This window comes from Homarus americanus, unplaced genomic scaffold (assembly GCF_018991925.1).
Source record: "Homarus americanus isolate GMGI-L3 unplaced genomic scaffold, GMGI_Hamer_2.0 scaffold14467, whole genome shotgun sequence".
NCBI lineage: Eukaryota > Metazoa > Arthropoda > Malacostraca > Decapoda > Nephropidae > Homarus > Homarus americanus.
Window position 1 is genome coordinate 7,302,354 of NW_024733734.1, and position 16,036 is coordinate 7,318,389.

Consider the following 16,036-nt stretch of genomic DNA (forward strand, 5'->3'; position numbering starts at 1 on the left):
TCACTTTTGTTTTACAGCTGTTTTCAACCGGCGAGCCTTGACCATGGCCCGGGCCTGTTGGGCAGCAGCTTTACGGGCTTCTGCCACTCTGTTTGGTGCGTGCTCAGCCTTTGATTTTAGATTACCTTGGGCCCCTGGGACCAAGGTAATCTTGGCCTGGTGAGTTGGTTTATTGGCCCGGGCCTGTTGGGCAGCAGCTTTACGGGCTTCTGCCACTCTGTTTGGTGCGTGCTCAGCCTTTGATTTTAGATTACCTTGGGCCCCTGGGACCATGGTATTCTTGGCCTGGTGAGTTGGTTTATTGGCCCGGGGCTTTTGGACAGCAGCTTTACGGGGCACTACCCGGGGAGCTTTCCCTCCGGTGACAGCCTGGGGAGCTTCCTCTTTGGTGACCGCCTGGGGAGCGTCCCTTTCGGTGACCGCCTGGGGAGCGTCCCCTTCGGTGACCTCCTGGGTAGCGTCCCCTTCGGTGACCGCCTGGGGAGCGTCCCCTTCGGTGACCGCCTGGGGAGTGTCCCCTTCGTTGACCGCCTGGGATGCGTCCCCTTCGGTGACCGCCTGGGGAGCGTTCCCTTCGGTGACCGCCTGGGTAGCGTCCCCTTCGGTGACCGCCTGGGGAGCGTCCCCTTCGGTGACCGCCTGGGGAGCGTCCACTTCGGTGACCTCCTGGGGAGCGTCCCCTTCGGTGACCTCCTGGGGAGCGCCCACTTCGGTGACCTCCTGGGGAGCGTCCCCTTCGGTGACCTCCTGGGGAGCGTCCCCTTCGGTGACCTCCTGGGGCGTCCACTTCGGTGACCGCCTGGGGAGCGTCCACTTCGGTGACCTCTGGGGGCGTGACCTCCGTCCCCTTCGGGACCTCCTGGGGGTCCTTCGGTGACCTCCTGGGGAGCGTCCTTCAGTGACCTCCTGGGGAGGTGCCTCCTGGGGGCGTCCCCTTCGGTGACCTCCTGGGGAGCGTCCCCTTCAGTGACCTCCTGGGAGCGTCCACCTCCTCGGTGACCTCCTGGGGAGCGTCCCCTTCGGTGACCTCCTGGGGAGCGTCCCCTTCGGTGACCTCCTGGGGAGCGTCCACTTCGGTGACCTCCTGGGGAGCGTCCCCTTCGGTGACCTCCTGAGGAGTGTCCCCTTCGGTGACCTCCTGGGGAGCGTCCCCTTCGGTGACCTCCTGGGGAGCGTCCACTTCGGTGACCGCCTGGGGAGCGTCCCCTTCGGTGACCTCCTGGGGAGCGTCCACTTCGGTGACAGCCTGGGGAGCGTCCTCTTCGGCGACGTCCTCTTCGGCGACTGCCTGGAGGACGTCCTCGACGACGGCCTGGGAGGCGTCTCCTTCGGCGACGGCCTGGAGGACGTTCTCGGCGACGGCCTGGGAGGCGTCTCCTTCGGCGACGTCCTGGGGGGCGTCCCCTTCAGCGACCTGTGGGGTGTCCCCTTCAGCGACGGCCTGGGAAGCGTCCCCTTCAGCGACGGCCTGGGAAGCATCCCCTTCGGCGACGGCCTGGGAAGCGTCCCCTTCGGCGACGGCCTGGAGAGCGTCCCCTTCGGCGACGGACTGGGGAGCGTCCTCTTCGGCGACGGCCTGGGGAGTGTCCCCTCCGGCAACCACCTGGGAAGCGTCCCCTTCGGCGACCGCGTGGGGAGCGTCCCCTTCGGTGACCGCCTTGGGAGGGTCATCTACATGGGGGCAGGGGGCCAGGCGCTTGGCGAGACTTGCCAGCGACTTGGCACAAAAATTATGCAAATTTGTCAACGTTTCTGTATTGAACGATTCTTTTGCAAAGAATATTTTGAAGTCGAACAACTCCAATGGAGGATACACGACATATTCAAATTTATCATAACCTTTCTTAGTTTGTTTTCCGCACAGGGCGGAAAAATAATACATTACGCCATTGTCTGGGATATATTTTAGCTTGCTTACCTTCTATCGGAGGTAGACGCATGCTTCCACAATGGTTCTATTGTGGTTTCTGAGGTCTCCCAAATTTTTTATTTTATCCAACACAAAGTTGAGGTTTGTGTTGGGGGGTATCTCGACACTAACACCGAAGCCCACTATTTTGATAGCACTTATAGTTTTGTGCGCCTCAGCTAACTCGTCGTCCATGCGACTGAGTTGGCGAACGGATTCTTGTAAAAATCTTTTGTGTAGATCAGCCATTTTTTTTAAATAAGATTAAGTTTTATAGAAATATGATAAAGGCACCCGAGGAGCCCCAGGCACCTCAGGCATCTGTGAATAAATGTAGTAAGAGCCTCCCCATTACTACAGAGCTAAGTGATGCTATGAACTGTGTAGTGATGACGTGAACTATAGTGATGATGTGTCATGATGCTATGAACTGTGTAGTGATGATGTGAACTATAGTGATGATGTGTCATGATGCTATGAACTGTGTAGTGATGATGTGAACTATAGTGATGATGTGTCATGATGCTATGAACTGTGTAGTGATGATGTGAACTATAGTGATGATGTGTCATGATGCTATGAACTGTGTAGTGATGATGTGAACTATAGTGATGATGTGTCATGCTATGAATTGTGTAGTGATGAGGTGAACTATAGTGATGATGTGTCATGATGCTATGAACTGTGTAGTGATGATGTGAACAATGTGTCAGGATGCTATGAATTGTGTAGTGATGATGTGAACTATAGTGATGATGTGTCATGATGCTATGAACTGTGTATTGATGATGTGAACTATAGTGATGATGTGTCATGATGCTATGAACTGTGTAGTGATGATGTGAACTATAGTGATGATGTGTCATGCTATGAATTGTGTAGTGATGATGTGAACTATAGTGATGATGTGTCATGCTATGAATTGTGTAGTGATGAGGTGAACTATAGTGATGATGTGTCATGATGCTATGAACTGTGTAGTGATGATGTGAACAATGTGTCAGGTTGCTATGAATTGTGTAGTGATGATGTGAACTATAGTGATGATGTGCCATGATGCTATGAACTGTGTAGTGTTGATGTAAACTATAATGATGATGTGTCATGATGCTATGAACTGTGTAGTGATGATGTGAACTATAGTGATGATGTGTCATGATGCTAAGAACTGTGCAGTGTTGATGTGAACTATAGTGATGATGTGTCATGATGCTAAGAACTGTGTAGTAATGATGAGAACTAAAATGATGTGTCTTGATGCTATAAATTGTGTAGTGATGATGTGAACTTTAGGGATGACGTGTCTTGATGCTATGAACTGTGTAATGATGATGTGAACTATATAGTAATAATGTGTCTTTATGCTATAAACTATGCAGTGATGATGTGTCATGATGCAATGAACTATGTAGTGATGATGTGAACGATAATGATGATGTGTCTTGATGCTTTGAACTTTTTAGTGGTGATGTGAAGTATAGTGATGTGTAATGATGTTATGAACTGTGTAGTTGTAAAGTGAACTATAGTGATGATATGGCATGATGCTATGAACTGTGTAGTGACTATGTAAACTTTAGTGATGATGTGTAGTTACGATATGAATGCCAGGACAGCAAGACAGAAAAGCGGGGCTAGTGTTTTGGGTGTGAGAGAGTTGGGCTATTTTAAAGTGTAATTTATACCCAGGTAATACCAGTCCTGTATATATGTGATATAAGTAAGTGCAGTAAGAGCTACATGCAGAAGTTGCTTTATAAGTTATTTGTGGAGTAATAATACAAATAATATTTATTTATACTTACTATTTTTAGTTTACACAAATCAAACAAATAAATAAAACAATGGGGATTAGTCATCACTTTTGTTTTATAGCTGTTCTCAACCGGCGAGCCTTGACCATGGCCCGGGCCTGTTGGGCAGCAGCTTTACGGGCTTCTGCCACTCTGTTCGGTGCGTGCTCAGCCTTTGATTTTAGATTACCTTGGGCCCCTTTTATGATGTTTATATTGTTAGACATTTATCTCCTCAAAAAACAAATTATCATTTCGAATTCTCACCAAGTCCATCTGGGTCATGTGACCCTCAGGCACTGTGGCAACACATCAATATATAAAGTCCCTCGACCATCTTAGTTTATACTATATTAGTAGACCTATTATAATTTGTATACTATAAAGATGTAATTAGAGTTTGTCAAAAATATCAAAACTACATCAATATTTTTCAAGTTTGTAGATATATTTTTCAAGATCACTTGAATATCAAATTATTTTCATTTGATTTTTTAGAATAATATTTTCATACAAAAACAATGTTTACTTTCTTATTTCATCTCACTTGTCTTGGCTAAGTAGCCGAGATAAATTTTATATACCACCTGAAATTACAATGATATTTAAATATGTTTTTGGTGTCCCGAACATCAATATTACAGGATGAATACATTAATGATGTTAATGCACCTAATAGTAAACTACTCATTTGAGGTTTTGAAACTTATATTTCTAAAATATTTCTTGTTACTATCACGAATACTGTCAAAACAATTTGTTGATTATATTGCAATCAAAACACACGCAATGTTGTCAGTTAAAATCATTACATATCACAGACAATGGCTCCGATTATACACCTCACAAACATACAGTAACTGTCGAGATGAAGACAAACTGGGTTCTAGTACTTGGCGTTAGTAAACACCTCAAACAAACACAGTTGTTGAGAAAAAACAAGCCATATTTTATCGTGTTAAGGCCAGAAAATGTTTAGCTACATATCCCCAACTGTGGCATCACGAAATTTCATAATACAAGTAACACCAAGATGTTAGACCCCAGGTTTGCTACGACCATGAGGTCTAGCAGCACCACATTCACTTTCATCTTACGACTGACACTAAGGACTGTCATTGTAACAGTAAGAAGTTTCATTGTACGCCTAGCACCAGGAATAATTATTATCCTCATACTAATATTTACAAGGAAAAGGTAGAAACAGGGGATTATTCCAGGTAGCAGTTAAGTGTTTCAAAAGTATACAGTTCTATATAACGATAAGGATGGCTGTATGACGCAGAATACGTAATTAGTGGGCTAGTGTTACCCTTTGTTATTTTTATAGTTCATCACCTGAAGAAGTTTAAAATATATAACCACTTATTTCTCACAAATTAAAAAAAACAGTTTATGGTATGATACTAACTGCAAGAGCAAGAGCAGGAAGGATGCCCACCATTACGAGACTATTAACACAATGCAGAGCTTATAAGCTTGTACTCAGGAGGTATGTTTATTGAATCTAACGAATAACGTTATTTTATAAGCTTATAACGTACTCATGAGGCAGTTATCGTACACAAAACATTTAAATATTCAAAGAGTTAACGTGTTTCAAGCAAGAGACCAAATATTTATAGTACCCTACACAATGTTAGAGGATGCAATGTATAAGGGTACGAAAATAACATAACTTGACATAATAAGCTGAACATCACAGTATATAGGCAAGAGACGGTGGGCGATGCAGTGGATGCAAAATTTCTTCATTATGTAAAAAGAAGAAGTTACTGAAATTTCTCAAACTTTTTTATTCAAAATTCAGTCATAACAGAAAGTACTTGCAGGTAACTTAGTACTTTCAAAATAACAAGAAGACCTCACAGGAGCTGCCTCTGCTATTCCCGATGATACACAAAACTAGTGACTAAATGGAGTTTATTTATTGACATGATGAACTATATCTTCAGTAAAATAGTTACAATATTGATACATGGAAACTTTATTCCCTTCATATGTCATTGGTCAGCACTCATATAAGTCACGCTAAATGAGGATAATTGCCGATAAATCTTTAAAAAACAACAGACGTTTATTGCCGTATAAGGATTTTTTTTTTGATTGCTACACTTATTTGGAAATTAATTCTCATATGGTAAAACTTATTTTATACTTTAATGTGTAGCTTACTGTCATAAGATAGCCAAATTATACCAAAGTAGGCTAATTAGGGATCGGTGTGATTATCGATATGATCTGTCTTGGCTAGTCAGAAGTTTAACAAAAAAAATCTCAGAAATTATCGGTACTCGGCAAATGTTTCTATTTATTGTAACTTATTTCAGGTTATGTATTCTAAATTTCAAGAAAATTTAGAAAATCATTACTCTCATGGGTTAAAAGACTTACATAGTTAATCTGAATAAAAAAAAATTCCAACACTGAATTAAACATAAATTGTGTTAACAGAGACAATCACAGGTAATTCGGTAATATTTCACAACACTTAACATCAAAACACTAAACAGAATTAAAGAATCTCTACGAAAGAAATGTGTGAAGTGTTCCGTTATCTCGTTGATATTTGATTAGTTTTTACTTTGATCTATCAGAGGAGTACAGCAAACAGATCTTGGAGCACAAGTAACCTGCACAGTTCAGCCCACAGCCAGTCAGGTTGTAATACAGGCCAGGCCAGGCCAGACCATAACTAAAATCGGGTTACAGATCATTATAGCCAGAACCAGACTACAGTCAAGGTTAGCTTACTGCCAAGAGTCCAACTTTGGTTTGCCAAGTACCTACACCCACGGTCAATACACACAGGATCTAGAGCCAGCACGAGGTTACGTGTCACAGAGCTACTGGACGTCCATAGGGTCATCATCGGAGAAGTTGTAGACTCGCTTGACAAGGACGTGGCTCTGGGTGTTTTCCTCATTGGGTGTGTTGGGAAGGGAGTACCCGGATGTGGTGGTGACCTGGCTTCTGCGTTCCTCGTTCCCAGAGAACCTGCCGCGGGAGACATAAGAAAACATTTCACATTCCACCAACTCGTCTGTCCAATAACTTCCTTTACAAAACTGAGGTGGAACATAACTCCTAAAATCATACTGATTCTCTGATGTATTGATGTCTCTCTATTTATCACATACTCCCCTCTGCTCTTCCACACGTAACAACTTTAAGCAATACAGTATTTTAGTCGTCAACAAGTAGTTCAGGGCGAGCGTCAACAGGAAGTGAAAAAGAGCAGAAAATTCATCTTTAAATCACATCGTAATATCTTTCTTAATAAAAATATGTAGTATACAGTATATAACATTCAATCTTCTTGTAGTAGTATTCTGTAAACTACGAGTATATGAAGTTTACTTGATGTTTCCGGAGGAGTTAGTTTTGCTAAATGTTCTTCCTAATGTGAAATTAACGTCCAAGGTTTTCAATTCCTTTTCTGTTATTCTTGTTAATTTATCCGTCTGTACATATCAACGTTATATGTTCCACTTCCTCCTCTTTCTTCTGGAAATTTATTGAAAATTCTAGTAATTATAGTCATCTATACACTCACCTGTAAATTAAAATACTTTCATCGTAAACAGGCACACAGCTCTTTAGAAGAAGCATATTCTACTCTAATATATATACATATATATATATATATATATATAATATATATATATATATATATATATATATATATATATATATATATATATATATATATATATATATATATATATACATATATATATATATATATATATAATTAAAAGGTAAAATTTAAAAAATATATTTTAAAAACAGTTTAAAGTGTAGAGACAATAGAGGCAGGTGTAGCAGAGACAGTAACATGCAGTAACTACAAATAAGTTTATATATGCATCTCTAACAGTAAGAAAATATGATAATTGTCTTCAAACATTAGGCTGAAGAAGGGAGAAGTCCCTATGAAACAATTCTGTATAAATCACAATTTTAGTTGAAGTCACTTCGATCACCTCAGACGACGGTCATCATCAACACCAGCGTATAGCTGAGGTCGCCGTGTATAATGTGTACTCCTGTATCATAAAAAAGCCTTGACTCTTGCACTCACTGAGCAAAGAGGAGTACAGTGTGTGTGAAGCCAAGACATTGCAAGCTTAAAGAATTACTGTCAATCCAGTTCACTAAAAGACTAAAGTTCAAATCAACCCGAAGGAGAATAATGACTATAGATACAGTGAAGGTTCAAGATGCAAGAGGTAAACACTGGGATTTTGATCAAGATGTATAAAAAATTAACGAACCGTCGCACCCATCGGCAAGCCCACTGAGACAGAAGGAGGCCGAGTCGCTCACTGGCTGGCGCCCGGCAACGTCTGCTGCACCACATCTTCCTCCACCGCCTCTATAGGGATGACACTGTGGCTGTTCCTGCTTGTGGAACTGATAGTACAGGTTGACTCAGCACGCTCGACAGGACTCTGAATGATGTCTCTTGTTGGTCCAGGTGATTCCTGCAACGACTCTATTATGCTCTTTGGAGACATGGATGGGGTAGTTCGACACAAAGGAGGGATGACGCTCCGTATCGTGAAGACTGTGGTGCCTAATGAAGGGGTGAATTTGCCCTCTGAAGGGGTAGTTGTTCCGCCCGAGGGTGTGATTCTACCTATTGAGGGAGTAGTTCTATCCAGCGATGAAGAAGCTCTGTCAGATGAACGGGAAACTCTCCCAGCTGCTGAGGTCACTCTGCTCCCAGCAGGTGTTGCACTGGCAAGTGTGTTGTTTACCGCGAGTGGTTTGGTGCCTACTGGTGTTATCATCCTGCAGGAGCGAGACAGGGCAGTGTTCACTAGCAGTACTCTACACCAACACTCATAAGTTGATCATCAAGGCTGGGCTGCACACTCAAGAGCTTCCTGTATTGTTACAACTCAATGTCTTCAACAAATTTTCACTTGATGTCTCAAGCAGTTAAAGTTCAAGTTTTGCATAGTTTTAATAACATCAACTATGATTATTTTGGACATATTTTCACATAACCAGGAAAACAATAAATTAAAAACTGAACATTTCAATAAACTATTTCTACATTACAGCTAATACATCCCCAAAATTTGTTTCACGATGAAAGACATGCTGCCTCAGAGGTGGGCTGGTGTCATGCTGCTCATCGCCCTCATGCATCCTAACTAACACATTCCCAGAGTACTCTTTGATGCAACACATGAATTACAGGTATGTTGAGACATGCTTACTAATCCTATACAATGACCATTTATTTAAGTATTCGTGTTTATGTCCATCAAGTTGGCAGACAAATAATAAGATAATGTGAAATATTGTCCTTAGATATAGGAGCATTAGGTCTTATAAGTTTATAATGTTAATTCTACTGAATAATTTTGTGTGTTTGATGATTATCTCCTTGAGGTGACCAGTCTGCCAACTTCCTTGTAAATACGACTATGTGTTCAGCTCTGTGAATTATACGACCTTGAGTGATTAACTTAGAGAAGAAAAAATCGAGCAATAAATGCATGAGATATAAGACGATCTGTTAACCTGGTGAACTAGAAGACCTGCGGCTTTCTAGTGCTACTGGTGGAGAACAGAGCGCATTGAGGACGCCCCTGCACTACGACCGTCCATGGATGAAGTAACAAAAACTCTGTAAGATGTTAAATATCACGTTGGAGATAAGAAGGTCTAGGGAGACCGAGAAGGACACAGACTGCAAAGGAAATAAAGACAATAAGAGAAATAAAGAAGGGCAGACAGAAAAAGATGAAGAGAAAGACAAAGAAATAGATGAGTATAATACTGTAAAACAACTTTGAGTTCGTAAAGGATTGATAGAATAAATTCACTTAATATGTACTGCAACCACGACACTGCTTAAGACCAAACCGAGTGCTTTTTGAACTCTTGTTTACTCTCATCCAGTACAATAACACACTAACAAATAAACTTTATGCTAATACCTTAAAAAAAAAAACAAGACTGATTGACAGAAAAATAACAGGAAAGTATAAGAACACAAATCCCAACACAGGAGAATTACTTGTATTGTACAGAAAATGCGTGCGAAGTAAACCAACTCAACAAAGTACGGGAGTGTTGTGTGTATATACAGAAAAATAAAGAGCAACTTGTTAAGTACTGTCAGCTAGAACACTTCAACACCACACACACACACACACAGGGACGACGAAACTCACAGATGCTGCCTAATCACAATGATCCAATGATCTCGTGTTCTTGCAGATTAAATGGATGACCTACCTGGCGGTGGAAGCAGAGGAGCTATCGCTGGGGCTGATTCGAGACCTGGCGCTGATGCCCAGGATTTCGCTGCGTTTGTAGGTGAGTTCAGTGCCGCAACACAGCCGATGCATCTTGCTGCGGAACTGTGGAGGAGGATGGTGAGAATACATCTATAGAGAAGTCACTACTCACTGTAACTCATGATAGATAAATCACTGATTCACTATAACTCATGGTAGACAAATCACTGCTTCACTGTAACTCATGATAGCTAAATCACTGATTCACTATAACTCATGGTAGACAAATCACTGCTTCACTGTATCACTATAAATCACTGCTTCACTGTAACTCATGATAGACAAATCACTGCTTCACTGTAACTCATAATAGATAAATCACTGCTTCACTGTAACTAATGGTAGATAAATCACTGCATCACTATAAATCATGGTAGATAAATCACTCCTTCACTATAACTCATAGTAGATAAATCACTGCTTTACTATAACTCATGGTAGATAAATCACTGCTTCACTATAACTCATGGTAGATAAATCACTGCTTCACTACACATAGCACGTGTTAATACAGAATAAGGCCAGAATGACATTCTATTTTATTTAAACATATACATAACACTGATCGCTTATAGTCCAGGAGCTCCCGTATTAAACAGACCTACAACTGAATCAAAAAGTTATTTATCTCGTTAATATTGGATAAAAATCGTCTATCATATCAGGAAATACAATCGGTTATATATCTTAACTTTATCTGATGTAACAACCACAAGAAAGTTGACTCATTGGTGCCACCTGATGTATAGTGGAGAAGTTGTAAGGATGGCAGGAGATGGTAGCTACCTGTATGTTAGTTGTTTAGATGAGTCAAGTCTCTGATCATTAAGTTCCTCTTATAATTAAATCTTTACATCAGAGAGAGACTTGACCACTTGTATACCACCACTGTTCACACCCTCTACCAGTGCCCCCTCCTCCCCTCCCTTCCAACCCAACCCATCAGTAATGTTTTATATGATGAGTGTTCTTTGTTGACTTTAAATATTACACAAAATTATTAGATTCTTTCATACACATCACACACACAGTCCAGGATATGATGTGAACGCAGGTTATTTTGAGTCTCCATTCTACGTTGTTTTTTTGCTATCACCACTGAGCTGACACCAACACTGTTCACCCTACTGTTTCTTACCGTGTCGTCCAGTAGAGTCCTGGCACCCACGATAGTGAAGGCGAGGATAAGAGTGAAGATGCAGAAGGCCATGTAGGTACCCTGGTCACCCTGATGGTAGGTGGCGACGCCTAGTCCCCACACTATCGCCAGCTCCACCACCAGCGCCAACACCACCCACCGCAGCTTGTGGCCGTCACTGACCAGAGAAACATCATTCATTATTTTCTCCTAAAATTCATGAGTTGTGAGGCAGAGATACAGCAACGGTCACAGTGTGCACACCTCACTTTAACTCTTAACGCACAAAATGGGGTCTCATAGGTACAGTTAGTCCCTTCTACCTTTGCAAGAGAGGGGAAGGGAGGGAGAAACATTGGGTGAGAAGGAAGGAGAGAAGGACACAGGAAGGAAAACCAAGACAAAATATCTCCCCGACCAAGCATCTCCACTACCTAACAGCTTTAGTCCAAGTAGAAATAAAAAAATATATATTATTTAAAAAAACCAATTAGATTATGTTAGGGACAACAGTGAGAATAATGATGATGACTGGGTGATGATTTTATGACATGCAATTGGAAAATGTAAATGAAAGGATTAAAACGTTATTGCAATTAATAGGAAATATCGATACACTGCTGACTCTACGTCTGTCTGTGTTACTCTGTTCACTCTACCTCTGTCTGTGCTACTCTGTTCACTCTACCTCTGTCTGCCACGAAGGTTAACCTCGATGAGCTCCGGGGACGTCTCAGCGCTGCAGACGGTGTTCAAGATTAGGACGGTTGTGGCTATGATCAAGATGCCGTTGGGGACTGTCTCAACGTACACGACTGCTCCCAAGGGATTTAACCAACAGCTGGTGAGAGTAAGGGAGTTTAACCAACAGCTGGTAAGAGTAAGGGAGTTTAACCAACAGCTGGTAAGAGTAAGGGAGTTTAACCAACAGCTGGTGAGAGTAAGGGAGTTTAACCAACAGCTGGTGAGAGTAAGGGAGTTTAACCAACAGTTGGTGAGAGCAAGGGAGTTTAACTAACAGCTCGTGAGAGTAAGGGAGTTTAACCAACAGGTGGTAAGAGTAAGGGAGTTTAACCAACAGCTGGTAAGAGTAAGGGAGTTTAACTAACAGCTAGTGAGAGTAAAGGAGTTTAACCAAGAGCTGGTGAGAGTAAGATCGGATCACTTGAAGATTCGCCCTCCTCTCGCTTATTTTACCTCAATATTACTTACCCTAACGCTCCTTATGGGATTAGGTTAGGTTTGGTTAAGGTAGGTTAGGTTAAGTTAGGTTAGGTTAGAATAGCATTAGAATGGTCAATCTTCAGGTAAGTTGGGGAAGAATCTTCAGGTGAGAGAAGGATAAGTCACTTAATGGTTACATATAATGAGATGATTCAAAGCCAGGTAACTGTCCCCATTAAACACTACAACACGAATGAGCTGAAGATAAGAAATGAGAATGACAAAATAGGATTACTGAAATTTGTGTTATATATTATTTCTTATATGTTAACTAACTACTGTAGGTAATAATGGGATATAAAGATTAATTATTTATCATCTCATTGAAATAATTAGTTTACAGTAAACATAAAGAGACTAGTAATGTGTTGTACCCTAATGATGTAAGTAATAAGGGAAAGCAGATCCGTGTTTGTTAGTGGCAGGACTTTTGAGTTAGTGTGGACTTACTTCTGTCTGGAGAAGTCCGGGTAATCGTTGTAGAGGAAGCCAGCTGACACGCTCACCACCACCAGCGGAACAAACACCCCAAAGATCACCATCAGCCAGTTGGATTTCTGATAATAGTTTAGATGTCATTATTGTATCTATGGATTTGATTTTTTTTCATTAATTCAATCGATCTTTTGACCTCATCTAAGCATACTCTCTGGGATTATATTTTGGGGTTTACTATAACATTTGGAACTTATTATCAAGTGTTTTCATAAAGCTAAGGAAACAGAAGTCTTTATTAAACATGTTGTAAGAGCAAGATGATGAACTACCCCACCTGGAAGGGACTTTTGATGTGGATAACGAGGAGGTGGGCGATGGTGAGTGCCTCCAGCATGAGGAACATAAAGGCACAGAAGAACAACAGATGCAGCACCACCGCCAACACGATACATCCAGTCTAGGGGAACACAAACGTGGAAATATTAATAGAAATAGTGGAATAAATTGTCTCCGCTCTCTAAGTAGACAAGATAATGTCACCCAACAATGTATAGATCACTCTAAGATGATTATGTACTGTTCTCATATTAAAATATTTGTAACTAAAGTGTTTATTTAGCATTGATTCAATTAAATGATTTGAAGAGCTCAGACGACATACTGAGTTGAAAAGTTTGTGTTCGTTGATATATAACTTATCTGGTGAAGATCTGACATCACTATGAAGCTCTGGGGGAAGTTACGTTCATGGTGGTGTTACTGTAGACTTAGGGACGGATAGGTTAGGTTAATATGTTACTTTTTGTTAGGTAAGTTAGGTTAAGTCAGCATTAGCGTGGTGGTTAATCGTAATGCAATATAAGCAAAGGGGGGTTAATCCTCATGTCATATGAAGTTTCTAGTGTAAGGTGCCCATGTTAACTAACCTCATAATCTGGGTTGACGTATGTTGGGTGAGCAAGTAGCAGGCAGAGGTAGGCGGCTATTAGGCTACACTGGAAACCCATCTGAGCCACACAGTCCTGGTAGAACATCCTTCAAGGGCAAAATTTTTAGCATCATTATACTTATCATTATTATCATTATTATTATTATTATTATTATTATTATGAGAAAATACAGTAAAAGAATTAGGTTGAGTAATAGTTTATCGTATAACAAGTCACAATATACTGTACCTATTGACATAAAACACATCCTCTCGGTAATGACATGAAATCTGTTTTACATTCTAACAGCAAATGACCAATAAGTAGTCAACCCTTCACACTACTATAATTAGCCTCCCCCCCCCTGTTTATTTCACCATAATATTAAAGGATTAACTACCCTAACCTAACCTAACTCCCCTCTCCCCCTTCAATGTATCGTTAGGGTATTTAATCATCAGTAAGAAACATGTAAGGGCTAATATCTTCAGGTGAACAAGGAGACGTACCCTGTGGCGAAGAAGAGAAGCATGGTAGTGATGCAGGCCACCACCAGGAGAGAGTTACACACGAGCTCGATGACCTGTGTGTCTCTTATGTCGAAACCACCTAATAATATCTGCATGAGGAAACACAATGTCAGTAATAAAGAACAATGATCTGTGTGTGTGTGTGTGTGTGTGTGTGTGTGTGTGTGTGTGTGTGTGTGTGTGTGTGTGTGTGTGTCATTAAAGCAATCGGCAATAAGATTCTCAGCCGGAACACTCCAGTATTACACATTCACAAGGCTATCTACATCAATTTCCCTATTCTGTATATAACTCCATGTTCAAAGGTTCACCCCCCCCCCTCACCTTGCGGGGGCCCTTGACTTTTTTGATGATATTCCATTTGTACAGAACCTCAGCCTCCCATAAACTATTTATACTTTGGACCGGCACTGTGTTTAACCCCTTGTCTCAGAGTATATTTCCTATGCCATATAACTTCCATCAGATCATAACATCTTGCTACCAAAAGCTTTAGTCTTTGACAGGACAAATTTTAGTCGTCAAATGTTGAGAGCCAAGACACCGTGTAGCCAAATTTACCGCATTGCCAATATCTCCGAATAAATCGAAATTCTTATTCAAATTATGTCTTTTTTCGAGTCAATAAACATTACATGACGTTTCTATATTTCCTGCGTAGAGTTGAAGCCCATTAGTGTTTATACTGTTAAGGTGTTCCATCCGTCCCAGTAGAGGTACAGCTCACGGCAGATCTTACCGTTTCTTATGGTACTTTATCTAATGGACAGAATCTGAATCTTCACTTACTGAATTACCTTCCCATACTAATATCTTGCTCCAGAAAATGAAGTTTAGTTTACTTTCACTTAGTGTAACGACAGACTGCAACAGCATCAAATATGGTGCAAAGATATGACACCTGATTCGTGATGGATTTTGTATGAGCAGACATTTAGCACTTAACCGGGCTACTGTGTCCCCAGGTCTCACCACTACTCCATGTATGACTAAGTATACCTCACCTACGACTAACATCTGCTCGGGTCCGTCGCACTGACCTGGGGTGACGTTCTCGCTTCTGTTTTGTTGTTGGTGTAGACCTCAAATTCTTGTGAGGTGGAAATGATGTCGTCATCTAGGACGGCCTCCAGTTCGAGTGTATAGGCCGTGTTGGGGTTTAGGTGTCTGATAGTCACTGTCAGGAAGATATAAAATTAATATTTTGTCAGATTTAGAAAGTTTATTGAGATAGATAAACATAATACAGTTTTAGGTATATAATTCACATACAACGTCCAGGTGGTAAGTGATCAAGGTAGTAATAACTTAGATATGTATAGATATGTATGTAAAACCACTATACTGTACAGGTATAACCTGGTCATATACACTGCTGATAGAAAAACACTATGGACAGTTGCCCCAATGAGTTCCTTTACCCTCTGTGGTGATGCTTGCTTACATGTGGCAGTGTAACATTACTAAAGTAAACTTATGAATGAATCCGTTGTAGTCTTGAAACACTGGGGTGGATTCGTGACAAGGATTCCTAGGCGTAATTTCACATGGCAATAACGATAAATAGATAATTATATAAAATAATATAAACTCAATATAATAATATACAAATGTTTATAGAGCAACTGACTGTCCTTCTTTCGCTGTTCTAACTTGTAATGCAATACGGAAAATAAAGGAATCTCATAATAGCTAAAACAGTCACCATTTCTCATCATTTCCTTGGCATATTAAATCCCCAAAGTCACTATACTG

At 41.0% G+C, this 16,036-nt stretch overlaps 2 protein-coding genes across 2 annotated transcripts in view; both read right to left on the bottom strand.

Annotated features, from left to right (window-relative positions):
- On the bottom strand, positions 1–2,364 carry LOC121869895 (skin secretory protein xP2-like). The gene is made up of 2 exons (XM_042371462.1): positions 1,077–2,364; positions 1–799 (listed from the first exon to the last, which is right to left on the bottom strand). The coding sequence occupies exons 1-2, from the start codon at positions 1,880–1,882 to the stop codon at positions 1–3; spliced, it is 1,605 nt and encodes a 534-aa protein (XP_042227396.1). The 5' UTR covers positions 1,883–2,364.
- Positions 2,365–6,040: 3,676 nt separating this feature from the next.
- The window catches only part of LOC121869896, a 62,519-nt gene continuing 52,523 nt past the window's right edge, over positions 6,041–16,036 (bottom strand). The window contains exons 24-33 of the mRNA XM_042371463.1: positions 15,322–15,458; positions 14,261–14,370; positions 13,749–13,857; positions 13,157–13,279; positions 12,835–12,941; positions 11,849–12,001; positions 11,161–11,338; positions 9,961–10,085; positions 8,032–8,499; positions 6,041–6,699 (exon numbers count right to left, since the gene is read on the bottom strand). Coding sequence (XP_042227397.1) covers positions 6,549–6,699; positions 8,032–8,499; positions 9,961–10,085; positions 11,161–11,338; positions 11,849–12,001; positions 12,835–12,941; positions 13,157–13,279; positions 13,749–13,857; positions 14,261–14,370; positions 15,322–15,458 — 1,661 coding nt within the window. The 3' untranslated portion in view covers positions 6,041–6,548. The remainder of the gene's footprint in view (positions 6,700–8,031; positions 8,500–9,960; positions 10,086–11,160; positions 11,339–11,848; positions 12,002–12,834; positions 12,942–13,156; positions 13,280–13,748; positions 13,858–14,260; positions 14,371–15,321; positions 15,459–16,036) is intronic.